The sequence below is a fragment of the Aethalodelphis obliquidens genome, unplaced genomic scaffold, assembly GCF_003676395.1.
Source record: "Aethalodelphis obliquidens isolate GAN/ISIS:26980383/991018 unplaced genomic scaffold, ASM367639v1 scaffold31, whole genome shotgun sequence".
NCBI classification, from domain to species: Eukaryota; Metazoa; Chordata; class Mammalia; order Artiodactyla; family Delphinidae; genus Aethalodelphis; species Aethalodelphis obliquidens.
This window is the reverse complement of record NW_020837975.1, coordinates 2967741-2983181: the sequence shown is the minus strand read 5'-3', so window position 1 is coordinate 2983181 and position 15441 is coordinate 2967741. Positions and strand designations below refer to the sequence as shown.

General features: G+C 41.7%; 1 protein-coding gene across 21 annotated transcripts in view; it reads right to left on the bottom strand.

Moving 5' to 3' along the window:
• The window catches only part of DST (dystonin), a 497966-nt gene that overhangs the window by 16393 nt on the left and 466132 nt on the right, over nucleotides 1-15441 (bottom strand). For 20 of the 21 annotated variants that reach the window (XM_027126873.1, XM_027126884.1, XM_027126861.1 and 17 more), the window contains 8 exons: nucleotides 15210-15329; nucleotides 12381-12550; nucleotides 10687-10846; nucleotides 8098-8292; nucleotides 7461-7589; nucleotides 2542-2685; nucleotides 1691-1879; nucleotides 445-571 (listed from right to left, as the gene is read on the bottom strand). In XM_027126873.1, coding sequence (XP_026982674.1) covers nucleotides 445-571; nucleotides 1691-1879; nucleotides 2542-2685; nucleotides 7461-7589; nucleotides 8098-8292; nucleotides 10687-10846; nucleotides 12381-12550; nucleotides 15210-15329 — 1234 coding nt within the window. Of the gene's footprint in view, nucleotides 1-444; nucleotides 572-1690; nucleotides 1880-2541; nucleotides 2686-7460; nucleotides 7590-8097; nucleotides 8293-10686; nucleotides 10847-12380; nucleotides 12583-15209; nucleotides 15330-15441 lie in introns of those variants that run through there. The other variant, XM_027126872.1, reaches the window with a different exon arrangement.

Genomic DNA, 15441 nt, shown 5'->3' with positions numbered 1-15441 from the left:
TGGTGGCACAGTGGTTAAGAATCCGCCTGCCAATGCAGGGGACACGGGTTCGAGCCCTGGTCCAGGAAGATCCCACATGCCGTGGAACAACTAAGCCCATGCGCCACAACTACTGAGCCCACGTGCCACAACTACTGAAGCCCGTATGCCTAGAGCCCGTGCTCTGCAACAAGAGAGGCCACTGCAATGAGAAGGCTGCACACCGCAACGAAGAGTAGCCCCCGCTCACCACAACTAGAGAAAGCCCGCATGCAGCAACAAAGACCCAACACAGCCAAAGATAAATAAATTAATGAAAAAAAAAAAAGAAAGAAAACCTTTTATGATTGAGAGCTCATGTAGAATCACCTATGGCTCCAAAATGTCAAACCATAACTCAAAATAAAAGGAAACTAACTTCCTTGCTTAACCATCCTCATGTTAAAGAAATTAGCCACTGCTTACTTCCTGCTCGCCCCTTATCCAAGACCGGAATGTGGGAATGTAAGGAGGGGTCCGCCACTCTCCTCTTGTAGGTCTTGGTGACTTTGTCCACGTCAGGTTGTTTTCTGGTCATTTCCTCCATGAAGGTCTGAAAGAAAGAAATGATGTCAACTAGATACAAGTATATCAGAGAAAAACATCTTTAGAAATGAACTAAAAACGAGAAGATAAAAGGACCATACTATCATTTCTGAAAAAAGAATAAAACATGTTTTATCTAGGATAAAAAAAAATCTAACCATCATAATACAGTATTTACAGACTACAAAATGTTAATAGGTGATAAGTAACTACAGTGTTACAAAAGCAACTTGTTTTATTTGAAGACCACAGGGGGAGCAGCTGCATGAGGAACACAACCTGTCTGTGCACCAGCCAGGACCAAGCTTCCAAGCTCTCCCTGAAGAATCTTAAAGTGAGCATTTGTCTACAAAGGAACGAGTTAGCTGGGGTGTCTCTAGGGCTTTCCTGCGACACATCTCACCTACATATCTGAAATACTTAAGATGGCTTTGATATACAGTGACATAAAGCATATCCACATAAATGTGGATACATTTAAAATATCCCTATCAATAAATCTACTCTACCAAGGAGGGTCAAAGTCATTCAGGTTCAAGTTTACATTTAAAAGGTTTGACTATGTTGCCATTTATCTCATCTCCTTGGACTTTTTATCATGGGTGACCAGGTGTCCCTGTATCTGGAATCTGTGGCAAGGGCAGAGACTGGTGAAAAGTGATGGGAAAAGGAGAAGGCAGAAAAAAGTGAGAAGTGAAGAAACACATTTCTGGAATGTCTGTCACACTGGAGGACACTGACACTTTAATGCCTCGGTTGACAGAGACACTTCAGGGCCATCACAGGCATCGATATCTTATACGTTTATCAAAATACGACAGCAATAGTGGGAAGCAGCCGCACAGCACAGGGACGGGGGGAGCCCATCTGAGATGCGAGCACAGCTCCATGGATGGGGCCGAAAGGGAGGAGCGTGGGAAGGTCACACAGGGCAGGAGACACCAGCAAAACTAAGTGACTCTCCAGAGAGAAGCTCCAGGGCAGCAGTGGCGTCAGAAACTCGGTGGAGGAGTTGAGGAGTGTGTCTGAGGAAGTGAAGGTAAGAAGCACAGAGCAGTCTTCTGAGAAGTACAGTGTGAAGCAAAGACAGTGTCTGAGAAGGCAGGTTAGGATGACATCTATTTACCTGGTGTTCTGCAATGAGGGCTTTCACCTCTTCAATCTCCTGCGGGATGACCTCTTTATCCCTGTCGCTCAGTGTGGTTTCAGCCCACTGCAACCAGGCCAGCAGGGCTTCCAGCAACTCCTGCTTGGCGATGAGTCCTGCCAGGGCACTGGCTAGTCTCTGCTGGTGCTGCTTTGCCCAGGCCAGTACCTGATGGAGAAAACAACTGCTCTGAATTTCTTCCATCTCAGTGAATAATGTAACTGATGTAACATACACCACACTTAAATGTAAATTAGGATCATCCCAGGCTAGATCCATAACTCTCTGGTCTTTCTAGATCCCATCAGTGGTACCAAGACCCAGCCTGTGGAGGACCCAGGAGCCCTTTGTGATGGCTGTCACCCTCAGAAGTTTAGATGTACGTCAATCACCCAGGCTTCCCTTTGCCTGCTAATTTAAGTTCAAACATGCATTCCCTGAAGAATCACATATGCTCACTCTGTGTAGCACAGAGTGGAAATAAAAATAGCTAAGATCTTAAATACAGAATGAATTCACTTGTGTGTGCAATTCATTCCACAAGCATAGACGGCTCTGAAAAACCTATTCAACAGACGTGATCTGGAAGTGGACAGAAAGTCCTACAGTGAACCACATAGTTTCAGGGACATAGCTGCAGAATGCTTGTAACTTTTTAAAGAAAAGTGGGTGGCAGAGACAGGTAACACACAGAAGAATGGTCTTGTGAAGAACATAAGCCCTTAGGTTCCCACAGCCATAAATACGTCATTAATTGCCCGAGTTTCCACGCCCCCTCCCCTGACTCTCAAAGCTCCAGCTGCTCTAAAGATGGACTGAGATGCACGGACCTCCTCGAATCTGGCCCGGATGATGGTAATCCAGTGCTTGACGGTGGTGATGGAGTCTGGGTGGCAGATGGCCAGGATGGAGTCTCCCATGCTGGTGGCTTTGTTGAGGGCAGCGCGCTTTTCTTCCAGTCTCTTCATGAATTCCTACAGCATAAACAAAGACTCACGGGCTGAAACTAAAAGGCCAGCAACGTCCACTGGACTGTCAGAGCTAAACCAATAAGCAAGAACTTACATTGGTTTATTCACAGCTGGAAATCATCCACCGAGTGAGGAATTAAGGGAGGAGAAGGGACAAAGGAGAAGGGACAAAGTACCTAATCGGATAAAGTACCTTCTCACACTATCTCAAGATCCAACTACAGGATACTATCTCATGCTTTACAAAATACATTAAACAAAAAAGACACTCTCCTAAATTTGAATACATTATAATTATATTCGTAGAGGCAAGAATTGGGACAGATACTAAGCCAGCGATAGAAACAATATGGATTGCAAAAAAAAAAAAAAAACGTTCTAGCAAATACGATGAGGAGGTTAGTATTCAAAGTAGCATTAACCGTGTCAGGGATGATAGGAATGTGTATCCAAAAAGTGCCAAGGAAGACAGCAGACTGGCAGGGAACTAGAAAGGCCTGGGTTGTGGGAGAGAAGGCCCAGCGTCCAGTGGGGAAGGAGTCGAGTGAGTCTGGAGCAAGTGGGCCTGACAGCGGCCAGCCTCTGGGAAAAATGTCCCTTAAAGGGCAGTAAAAAGAGCCACTCTCAGCCCTGGAAGGATGAATACACCTCAACAGGCTTTGGAAGGCTGTCAAATCAACCTTTTTATAAATGTCTCACATACTTTACTTTCTACCATCAGAACTGTACCCACAGATTCATGGATCACAGAACTCTGAAAGCGGGGCTAAAAAATGAGGACTTTTGCCCCCCAAAATGTGAGGCATTTGGGCACACGCTTGTGGGGCACATGCTTCCCAAACCCTGCACTGAATTTCAAACATCCACTGACCCCTCCAATCTACCTGGAACCCACACTAAGAAGGATTCCTTCCACACCTGACAAGGGTGCCAGGGGATGGATGGCACTTGTGTTACCCACGCCGTGTAACCAGGGGGTCAGAAAGTATAGGTGTTCACATCTAGTGACCTTTTGTTTCTAAACCTCTGAAGCAGCTGTCATACGCCTCCTACCTTGGCATTTCACTCTAATAAAATATTTTGTTTATATGCACAGCTACTAGATTGTTAAGGTCCACAAGATCAAAAGACTGTGTCTTATTCAATTTTGTACCTGTGTGAGTGAATAAATGCTTTTTAACCTTTATTTCCACATTTTTACCATTGGGGAGTCCAGGTTCAATTACTCTGCTAACATGACCTACTTTTTATTTTTATTTATGTATTTATTTTAATTTAATTTTTATTTCATATTGGAGTATAGTTGATTTACAATGTTGTGTTAGTTTCAGGTGTACAGCAAAGTGATTCAGTTATACATATACATATATCCATTCTTTTTCAGATTAGGTTCTTTTCCCATATAGGTTATTACAGAACACTGAGTAGTTCCCTGTGCTATATACTACAGTAGGTCCTTGTTGGTTACCTATATTATATATAGTACTGTGTATATGTTACTCCCAAACTCCTAACTTATCCCTCTCCCCACCTTTCCCCTTTGGTAACCATAAGCAAATGAAATTATTTACAAAACAGAAACAGACTCACAGACTTTGATGACCTACTTTTTAAATGTCATGACCTACCTTAAAAATATTTTAATTTTCCCCAAAACAGACCCCTTTTAAGTGAAAGGAAACAAACTTTACTAGGAAGAGAAAACCAGAAGGTTAAGAACAGCTGTGCTTTTCCAGAGGCGAGCTGATCCAATCATGTACTTTTAATCACTCCCACACTGGGTGCCCAGCTCCCACTGGAAACACTGTGGACTGGGTACCAACTCCTGACAGCACCCCGGGCTCTTCCAGGCCAGTCTGAGTGCTGCCTCAGTGGTTTGTGCTCACATGGGAAAATCTGCCAATTTTAGAAGTTGGATTATATTGAGAGGGCTCTAGTCTAAGAAATTAAATATTCTGTTTTTCTTCTATTGGTGAGAATGTGTGAAGGGAAGCAAAAGAAATGAAACAGAACGAACAATATCACTGCAAAATATTATTACAGAGAAGCACTTTATAAAATTGCATGCAATTGTATGCTAATTTAAAATGTTTAAAGATAATCTGTTCTTGAAACCAGTACCCCTCCCGGGATGCCTGCCTCCTGATGTTTCTGGGGGTTTCCTGGCCCTGCTGTGAGGGTGGTGATACCACAGGTAGCCTCGGTTCTGTAGGGCATATATGCACCCTGGGCTTCAGGGGACACTCTTGACACCCAAACCCTAGTATGTCAGTGGAACCCAAAGCAGCTGATGGTCAGCCTATGGTAACATAAACTAGATTTTCAAAATATTTAACTGAATCAAAAATGTACAGTAAATGTGATGTAATTTTCCTGCTCTTACAGGCCAGCTTCAACTTGAAAAAGTGTATGCAGCATTTCATTCCTCCAGATAATGTTATACAAGCTCGCATCCCTTTTATTAACAACAAGGCAATATTTCATTGCTATAGCGTAAGCAGCCCATCATTGAGAGAGCATCGTAATTAACATAAGAAGTCACCAAAGATGATGTCACCCATGCTACAATGGAATTAATTATGTATTTCCAACTTGACCTTCAACACCAGGTTATTCAGTGGTACTAAAAAGATCCTTTACCGTTTATAGGAAATGCTGACATCAATACTAAATACACTGAAGTCAACAGGCACATGAAAAGATGCTCAACATCACTAATTATGAGAGAAATGCAAATCAAAACTACGAGATACCACCTCACACGGGTTAGAGTGGCCATCATTAAAATGTCTACAAATGCTGGAGAGGGTGTAGAGAAAAGAGAACCCTCCTACACTGTTGGTGGGAATGTAAATTGGTGCAGCCACTATGGAGAATAGTGTGGAGGTTCCTCAGAAAACTGAAAATAGAGCTACCACATGATCCAGCAATCCCACTTCTGGGCATGTATCCAGACAAAACTATAATTCAAAAAGATACATGCACCCCTATGTTCATAGCAGGACTGTTCACAATGGCCAAGACATGGAAACAACCTAAGTGTCCATTGACAGATGACTGGATAAAGAAGAGATGGTACCTATATAGAATGGAATACTACTCAGCCATAAAAAGTATGAAATAATGCCACATGCAGCAACATGATACAGCTAGAGATTATCACACTAAGTGAAGTAAGTCATAAAGAGAAAGACAAATACCGCATGATATCACTTATATCATGTGATATAAGTGATCTACAAAACAGAAACAGACTCATGGAAATAGAGAACTGACTTGTGGTTGCCAAGGGGGAATGCATTGGGTGAGGGATGGAGTGGGAGGCTGGGGTTAGCAGATGTAAGCTTTTATATATAGAATGGATAAGCAACAAGGTCCTACTGTAATGCATAGAGAACTATATTCAATATCCTATGATAAACCATAATGGAAAAGAATATTTAAAAAAAGAATGTATATATGTGTATAACTGAATCACTTTGCTGTGCAGCAGAAATTAACACAGCATTGTAAATCAACTATACTTCAAAAAAAAAAAAAAGAATAGAAAAAACCCCTCAAGATACTTAATTTTCAGAACACTACACCCCAGGTGGAAGAATACTACACTGAGTATTAGCATTGCTAACTCCTGACTTTTAGAGTCAAAGGTTAAAAAAATTATCTGTTAAGAACTCTCTGGACCACTCTCTTAAGGGTTTTGCTAGTCCTATGCATCGCCACGGGAATAATTTTGACCTGAAAATTCAACGGCCAGATTTTTACTTGGTTAACTATTTTTTTTTTTTGGTGGTACGCGGGCCTCTCACTGTTGTGGCCTCTCCCATTGCAGAGCACAGGCTCCGGACGCGCAGGCTCAGCGGCCATGGCTCACGGGCCCAGCTGCTCTGCGGCATGTGGGATCTTCCCGGACCAGGGCACGAACCCGTGTCCCCTGCATCGGCAGGTGGACCCTCAACCACTGCACCACCAGGGAAGCCCTGGTTAATTATTTAATAGTATATCTACTTACATAATCCATTTTTTATTTATAATTTATAAATGGGTTACTTCTCAAAAGAATTTAAAGCAGCTCTTGATTAAAAACAGAATTGGCAGAGGTTTAAAAATAAAATTTGAAGACCAGTTATTAAACTACTTGCTTGTCTTGCTTACAAAGGTAAAAATCATTAATTGACAATTCTAATGGTTATAATTTGATAAATGTCATACTGCTCAGTAAGGAAGTTTCATCTTTGAAATGCACATCTAAGTGCCACAAAATTGACCAGTTTTGCTCAGGAGCCAAAGAGTTCCCTAGAAAAATGTGCTTCCTGGAGATAGGAAAACAGAGTGACTAGTTTTATTTTATTTTTTTAATTGAAGTATATTATAGTTTTGTCTGGATATATGCTCAGGAGTGGGATTGCTGGATCATATGGCAGCTCTATTTTTAGTTTTCTGTGGAACCTCCATACTGTTCTCCACAGTGGCTGCACCAACTTACATTCCCACCAACAGTTTAGGAGGGTTCCTTCAGAGTGACTAGTTTTAAAATAACCACCTTCTATAAAGACGACATTAAAAAACAAAAATAGCCACACACACATGTGTGTAGTTGCATGGGGACACACCTATGTAAGGAAGGAGGATACAGATAAATTCTCAAACATACCAGATCTTTCACTACTTCTCAGGAAGGAAGATATTCATGCAGTTGGTATTTGCAATCATGAGTCCATTTTCTCTACTTTGTTTGTCTTTCTCACTTATTTTTACTGAGCATTTATGTAACTCACTTTATGCTGATCAATGAGAGTCCGAAGAGCATCCTCATCGTCTGGGAGAATGCCATGGAAACGAAGGGTCTGCTCCGCTTCCGCCAGCCACTCCAGGAGGGCGTGGACCACCGAGTGAAACTCCTCTGCCTAATGGTTCACATGCGCCCCAAAAAAGATTCCCAAACATGCTTGTTAGTAGAGTCAAGTCTTCCTCTCAGTGGAAAAAAAAAGTCTTAAATTTAAACTGATTCATTATATCCATTATTCCCATTAAAAAGATAAAGATACATGGTGCTGCATTTTACAAATGTAAGAAAACATCTAATCCGTCAAAAAGGCCTATGTGAAGAATAATTCACCATTTTAACAATCTGATGTGAGATGAATGGCAGCCCATTATACATTCTAGCTGAAAAAAAGACTCAAACAGCACTTTTACGGGAAGATTAGAAAGCCTCCCTCTGTTGAGTCATTTAAATTCTTTGGGGAGGAGTTGGGCGGGGAGCGGACCCACGCAATGATGCTCTAAGGACTTCCTCCCCATGACTATCCTGGCTGAGACACAGGAGCCCTGTGGTCCTTCAGAACAGCGGTTCCTGTTGGGGGTGCAGGATCTTTGTCAGCACACCCAGCAGCTGTAACCCCAGGGCTTTACCTGGCGCAGAGCTGCTTCTAGGCGGGTCTGCTTGGATATGGAGAGTGCACACACCGTCTCCCAGCGTGTGCTCAGCTCCTGCATCTGGACCCTGACCCAGGAGGAGTCATCCTGGCTGCCCTCTATGAGCTCCCGGGCCGAGCGCTTCAGGGCCTGCACGCTGCTGGTCCTCTTCCCCAGCTCCTTCTGGAAGACCTAAGACCAAATTTTAAAAAATTAATTTTAAATTACAAAGCCCAAACAGTAAGACATACTATATGAAATATGTATGTGCACATAACATCATGTATGGCTCTCCAAGACCTACAGTTTAATGACCCACGTTTTCCGCAGAATCTGCAGAAAATAAGACAAGACACACCGCTCCTGTGAGGGCACCGTCAAGTCTAGGCTTGTATCAATTTGCTCCTCAATTTTGTAATGTTTTCCTGAGTGAATGTTATTTTTTAAATGACATGTTGGACTTAAAGAATGGTGGTCACCCTTCTTTATTTCAATCCCATGCAAAAATGCATCACAACTTCTTTTCTGTGATACTTTGTGAGGGTGTCCCAATCCCTCTGGAATCATTACTGTGTGCGCCCAGTGTGTGCTGGCCACCACACTGCTCTCCATCAGCAAACACACCTAAGAGACTGACCGGTAACTAAGCAGCCCTTGGAGACAACAGCAGGGCTGGCACATCCTCTTTTTTTTCCTCTAACAATCCTTTGTTGTAGCTTTCACAGGATCCTGGGCACTAACCCATAACGTCAAATTTTAGAGGCTTGACTCCTTAATCTGTCACCTTGGAGGAAAAGCTTTTTATTTTTCTCTCCCACCCAATTTTGATGAACTCTGATGTGCCAAGGGTTAAAGTGGCTTCTTTTGGTCCCGGACTAAATCCATTTCTGACCCAAGAGTCTGTCTGCAACCAGATCTTTCAAATAACCAACTTCATATATAAACTAAAATCAGCTTATTCTTCTAAGAAATCATCACAAATGAATATTACCAAGCACATTTTATCCTTCTGACTCTATCCATGAGTTTCTATTCTGATACTCAGACCATTCATAAAAGTGAGACTGTCGAAAATAATCCAGAAACAGTGTGATGAGTTCTTTGCTGATTTCACTCTGATAGTGTTAAATGAGGTGTGCCCGCAGAGATAAACACACACACACACACACACACACACACACACACACACACACACACATGAACAAACACACATGCACAAACACACAGATACAAGGTACAGTGTCTAACTCTCCCTTTTGTGACAGGACTAGTCCCACGGTTCTGAGCAGGCTTTCCAATGTACTTTGTATACTTAAACTTCTTATTGGGGCTTCCAATTGTATTACTAATGCTGAATGATTAATTCATTCTTGTTGACCTTTAGTATATAAAAAACCAGCCAAGTGCCTAGGGGAGTAAATATTTAGACAGTGAGCTTCTAAAAATGGCATTTATGTACAAAGTAACATTACATTATTCATCAGTCATTGAAGGAGTGCCAGGGGATGCAAAAGTTTGTATTAATCATGCACAAAACATTTGTTTCAATATAGGCAAAGCAACATAATTTAAAGTTTTTAAAATGTTTGTAGGCCAGATCAATGTTCTTCATCTATTCTCTCATTTTCTGTTAATGTTCAAACATAACAAACTCTCTTCTATGGGTATAATGAGATAATGGAACGAGAAAAGGGGAAATAAATATGCAAAAGGACCAATTATTTTAAAAAGAACAGGTAAGATCAAAATAGCATAAGCAGGGAGGTATAAAGAGAACATTTTAAAATGAAATACGTTTTCTGAACTGAAAAATTATAGAGAGGAATATGACATGAATTCAAGTGTAGTGCTGTAAGAAAATTGTATATATAAAGCCAACCATCCTACATTAGTACCGGGCCTCATGCTGTTTTCAAGGTTCTTTAAGTTGTAACAGTATTTGATCACAATTTAGGACCTTACACTCAGTATATCTCTGGGACGTCTCAAATACCACCTTTGATTTGTACAACAGATTGACATACATATCAGGAGACGGCAAGGAAACCAATTTTCTTGAAGTAATAACTGAATCCCTAATGGCATACGCTGTTGTCTCTTAAACTGCTACAGGTCAAGGGGCAAGGTTAAAACCGTTTTTGAGAAAAAGAGAAGCAGCTGATCATGACCCCCACAGATCATGTCACACATCTAGCACTTCAGCAATGACCTAGTTCCAGGTCACCGAACGAACGATTTTAAATTATATCACATAATTACCTAAATGAATAACAAAAGATACTAAAACATTCTTGAAAAACGTTTTAAAGTGCCAGACAATGAAATCACTTTTCAAGTTCTAGCAAGGTTTCGGATAGGGAAATTTAAAACCAAAGTATTTCACTGATACTGAAGTAATTTTCCTGCATCACTTTTAAAGCTGGCTTCCTTGTTCTCCTCAAATGTCACATATTTCAGTATTAAAGACTATTATGTAGCATGACAGATACTCTGTAGATTTTTACAAAGCTAAATTAAGTGGTTACAGTTCCCTCTACATTCAGAATAATCAAGCAAGATAAAATAAAATGTCCCAGATAACAATACCTTGTGATTATCGATCAGATTCATCACTAGATCGATGTCTCCGTGGACAGGCTGGTCCTCAGCCAGCTGGGGCTCAACCCTGTACAGCCAGTCAATGAGGGCCTGCAGGGCGTCTGTGAATTGCCCAGAAAATAAGAGGGCTTCTTCCAATTTGTTTTGTCTAGGGGAAAAAATGGAAAAAATCAATCTGAGCAACAAAAAAGCTGCCCTCTATATCCAAACATCTAAGAAACATCCACGAAGGCTAAGCAGACCTCAAGAGGAAAAGCAGTATATTCGGACTCACTGCTGTTTCTCTGCTTTCCTTAGAAAATAACAAACTTCTCTCCAATTTTCTTTTCATTGCTTAAATCCATGGCACCTGTTCCAGGAAAATTCCCTCATCACCACCTCACGGGCCCTTTAGTTTCGTCATAAAAATATGCCTTTTCAATTAAATTGTGTTTTAAAGTATCATGCAGTAAGTTTGACCTTTGGGGTGTACAGTTCTATGGATTTTAAAACATGTATATGTTCATGTAACATCACCATAGTCAAGACCCAGAACAGTCTATCAACCCCAGATCTCCCTCAGGCTGGCTCTTCCTGGTCACAGTCTGCCTCCACGGCAGACACCTGCCACTCATGGATCTGTTCATCACTGTGACTTTCTATCTTTTCAAGAATGCCATATGAATTGTCGTGAAATCATTTATAGGACACTGTAAAAAGTATGTAACCTTCTGAGAGAAGATTTTATTGATTCTGAAAAACTAACACTAGGGCTTCCCTGGTGGCGCAGTGGTTGAAAGTCCGCCTGCCGATGCAGGGGACATGGGTTTGTGTCCTGGTCCAGGAAGATCCCACATGCCGTGGAACGGCTGGGCCCGTGAGCCATGGCCGCTGAGCCTGCGCGTCCGGAGCCTGTGCTCCGCAACGGGAGAGGCCACAACAGTGAGAGGCCCGTGTACCGCAAAACAACAACAACAACAACAAAAAAGACTAACACTAAAAACTTATTATGAAGTTCCCTAGAATGGAATATGATATTCTATTCAATTTGGATACTGACAAAAGTAATGAGACTAAGGATCAATGAAAAATTTGGAAACATGTATAAGATATGTGAACTCTTCAACTACTGTTTTAACTTTCTTAGCTACTTTAACATTTTTTTAACATTTTGGGTCTTCATGGTTGAAGTGTAGTGAGGAGGAGGGAGACTGGGAAGGGGTGGGTGGGGTCAGGCTGGTAGGACCCTGCTCGCCACAGTGACGGGGCCTGTATCCTAATCCACATCCAAGAGTTAGTCCCTAAAGGGTATGAAGCGGGGTTGGGGGGGAAGGGGGGGTGACAAGATCCCACTTATACTTTAAGAAGACAGGCCTACTGGTGATGTGGAAACGGGACTGAGGAGGACCATGGCAGACCTGGGGACCAGTCCGAAGGCAGGCGCTGTAGTCGCATGTGAGATGCGGGGAGGCTTGGAGAAGGATGTCATTTTTGAATGAACCGGGCACTTAAACGTAAATAATACTGAACAGCAAAGCCTCTGGGGGAGGCACTGTGTGTGCGGGGCATCGAGGATGAGCAGACATTCTCCAGGCAAAGGAGGTGTGTATTCAAGGTTCCAAACCCTGCCTGCAGAGCGCCAGGACCGTGACAGCTGCCAGGGGTCCAGCAAGGTGAGTGAGCGGCTGTCAGGCGCATCTCACCTCTCCACCGACTTCCCACAGATCGTGTCCCACTTGTCTCTGAGCTCACTCAGCATGTCATCCAGCTTCAGGTTGTCGTCAGCCAGGGAGGTCTTCTCCTTCAGAGAACGCCCAGTCCTGTTGGTGGTGTCGTAGACAGAATGCTTGGCTCCGAGGGATTTCTGAAACTCCTGTACATCCAACAAGAGAGCAGCATGCATTTCTACTTGGGATTGATACACAAATAGGTAAGAGACAGTGAAAAAGGCATTCCTCTTAAATAAATGGAGACATCAGCCATCATCAAGTCACATGGTGTAGTGCGTACTCAACAGGGAACACACCAGGGTAGAGAAGAACCTTTAAACTTTCAAATGGAAGGATTAACTTTTGGCAGAAGCTAAGCACCTACTATTATCAAGCACCTATTATTATTAAGAGCACCTAGTAGTATCAAAAAAAAAACCAATTTCAAAGCAAAACAAATCCTGAATCTCTTGTAGACATAAACTACAAACAGTATAAATAGTTATGGTAAAGTGGAATTGCTAATAAACTATTGAGAGACCCACGAGCCCAGAGAGGAAAATGTAGCTAATACTCTATGAGTAAGTATGGGTCCAGTCTGGACACAGAATGACCCAGTAATGTATAAACTTACTACAGTTGTTTTTTATTGTCAAAAAGATTTTCTGTCACACATTTTGGATTCTCACTGTAATGTTACATGTATTTTATCTGTGAGCCAGGATAAGGGGAAAAGAACCATAGCTTTGGTTCTGTGTTTGGACCCACTCATTCTAGGCATACCTGGGGAGGCCACGTCCCTCCTCACATCCACAACACCCTACCCAAGTCTCTGAAGGTCTATAGATGACTTTCCACTACCAAACAGCTACATGGCTAATATGACACCTGTATTTTTCAGCTTTTACAGTGTTAGTGAACCCTTCATGTCTGTGTGTGTATATACGCATGTGGGGGAGGGATGAATTGTAATCTTTCTATATAACTCAATTATAAGCTTTCATAGAGCAGGGGTATTATCTCTGTAGGACCCTTAGCATCATCTTGCATTTTGTGGGTGTTTGTAAACATTTAATAGAAAGAGTAAGACAACTGCTATTGAATACATAATCTCAGTGATGAGAAGAAAAAAGGTCAACTTCATGGGCAGCTTAAAAGCTCATAAAATATCAAGGAAACACAAACATGGAGATTCTCAATCCTGGTAGCACATCAGAATCACCCCAGGCAGTAAAATGCTATGCAAATGTAATTTCCCAAAATAACCTCGAGGTTACAATTACCTAATAAATTGTATTGCCTTAAAAATGTTACACACTTGAAGTGTTTCACTAATACCACACTATATATATCTTTTATAATAGGAGGCAACTACATCTGGGAATTTTTTGGCAATAAATCCCATCACAATATGTCACTATTTCTGTAGTCTGTTTTCTGTAATTATTATGTTTTTCACGTTTTTCGAAACAGAACGCTAGCTTTAGAATCATGGTATCGACACAGATTTTCTTATACAAAACAAATGTTACAGCTGAATACAGGATAGAGTCAAACTTTTTAAAGACAAAAAGTATCCAAACGATGAACAGAAAAGACTTCTTTTAAGATAGGCTTAACGTACCCTGTTATCTCAGAGAAATGGTGACTGGTGACAGGTCTCACTAGGAAAAAGAAATCTAATAGGGTTCTTCACACATTCTTATTTCCAGGATTCTCTACTTTAAATATGCCGTATGCTTTCATCAGACTATGTAACACAACGTCTATGCTCAAGTTCACATAAGGCATTCTATTCTGAGAAGGAGGGGACGGGAAAGGGTGCTGGTCACCATCTCTGGGCTGCCAGTGCTAGATGGGGCAGCTCCCAGGCAGAGGGGCCATCAGGACAAGCCACTCGTAAGCCCTCATCCAGCCAAAGAAAGGACCTCAGCATGTTCCCCCATCATCCTAGGATCCTGACCCCTGCAGCTGGTCAGGCCCACTGACGGAAGCAACCAGCCTGGATGAACACGAGGGCTAGAATGTTCTGATGATGATAAAACTTATATCATTCAATCTTTTCCAGCATTTTAAAAGCTATCATGTTTCAAGCAATGATTTATATGTAGATGCCTAAGATTGTAAAATGCTTTGCAGGGACGGTCTCCTTTTACCCACATCCTTACCCTGAGGGCCGATGATCACTTTACAAACAGAATAACAGAAAGACCCAAATTCAAGAGAGTTGGGGAGGATGGGGGGAGGGATGTTCTTTGAATGGCATGTGGTAGGAATATAAAAGGCAGAAAATATAAAACACAGTGTCTCCATATCTTCTTGTCTACACAAGGAAGCCAGTGACTATGTGTCTTTGAGGGGAGGGGTGGAATTTCACACACATACACAGTAATACCAATTTAGGAAGTGGCAACCAATTTTCCCCACTGCACTGTATGTAGGAATATATATGGCAAAATCTACGTTCCTTTTAGTACATAATTATGTTCTGCATGGCATTTGGTCTATGAAAGAAATTACAAGACAAGGCAGTTGTGATAAACCGAAGTGCCAATGTTCGGCCTCTAGAAGTCCTTTATGTGTTTTAGACTGCGGAAGATTTCCAGTTTTAATTCAGTGAGTTTTCTTTTAACAATTAACCCTGGAATCATAATGGAATGAGCACTTGACCAATGTAAAGGGCAACTGGTTTTAAATTTAATACAGGTCCACGTTGGACAGCCTTTTTCTCCAGTGGTGAATAAATACACAATCAGGTAGGAATTTAAAAGTGACCCTGAGATATACAACGATACAATGTGCTTTTCTTAACTGCAGACCCACCTTATGCTGTGCCAGTTGTGCTTTGATTTTGTCTGGGTCGTTGGCAATTTCCAGTTCAGAATCCAAAGACTTCTCTGACTCTTCCAGCCACTCCATAAGCTTACTCCAAGCTTCATGGAACTGTAAAAGAAATTCACATCTTTGTCCAGAAAACTTTCAGGCATACTCACTAGATTTGAAATCTAGTACATTTCTAAACAGAAATTGATATTAATGAAAATGTTAACAATTA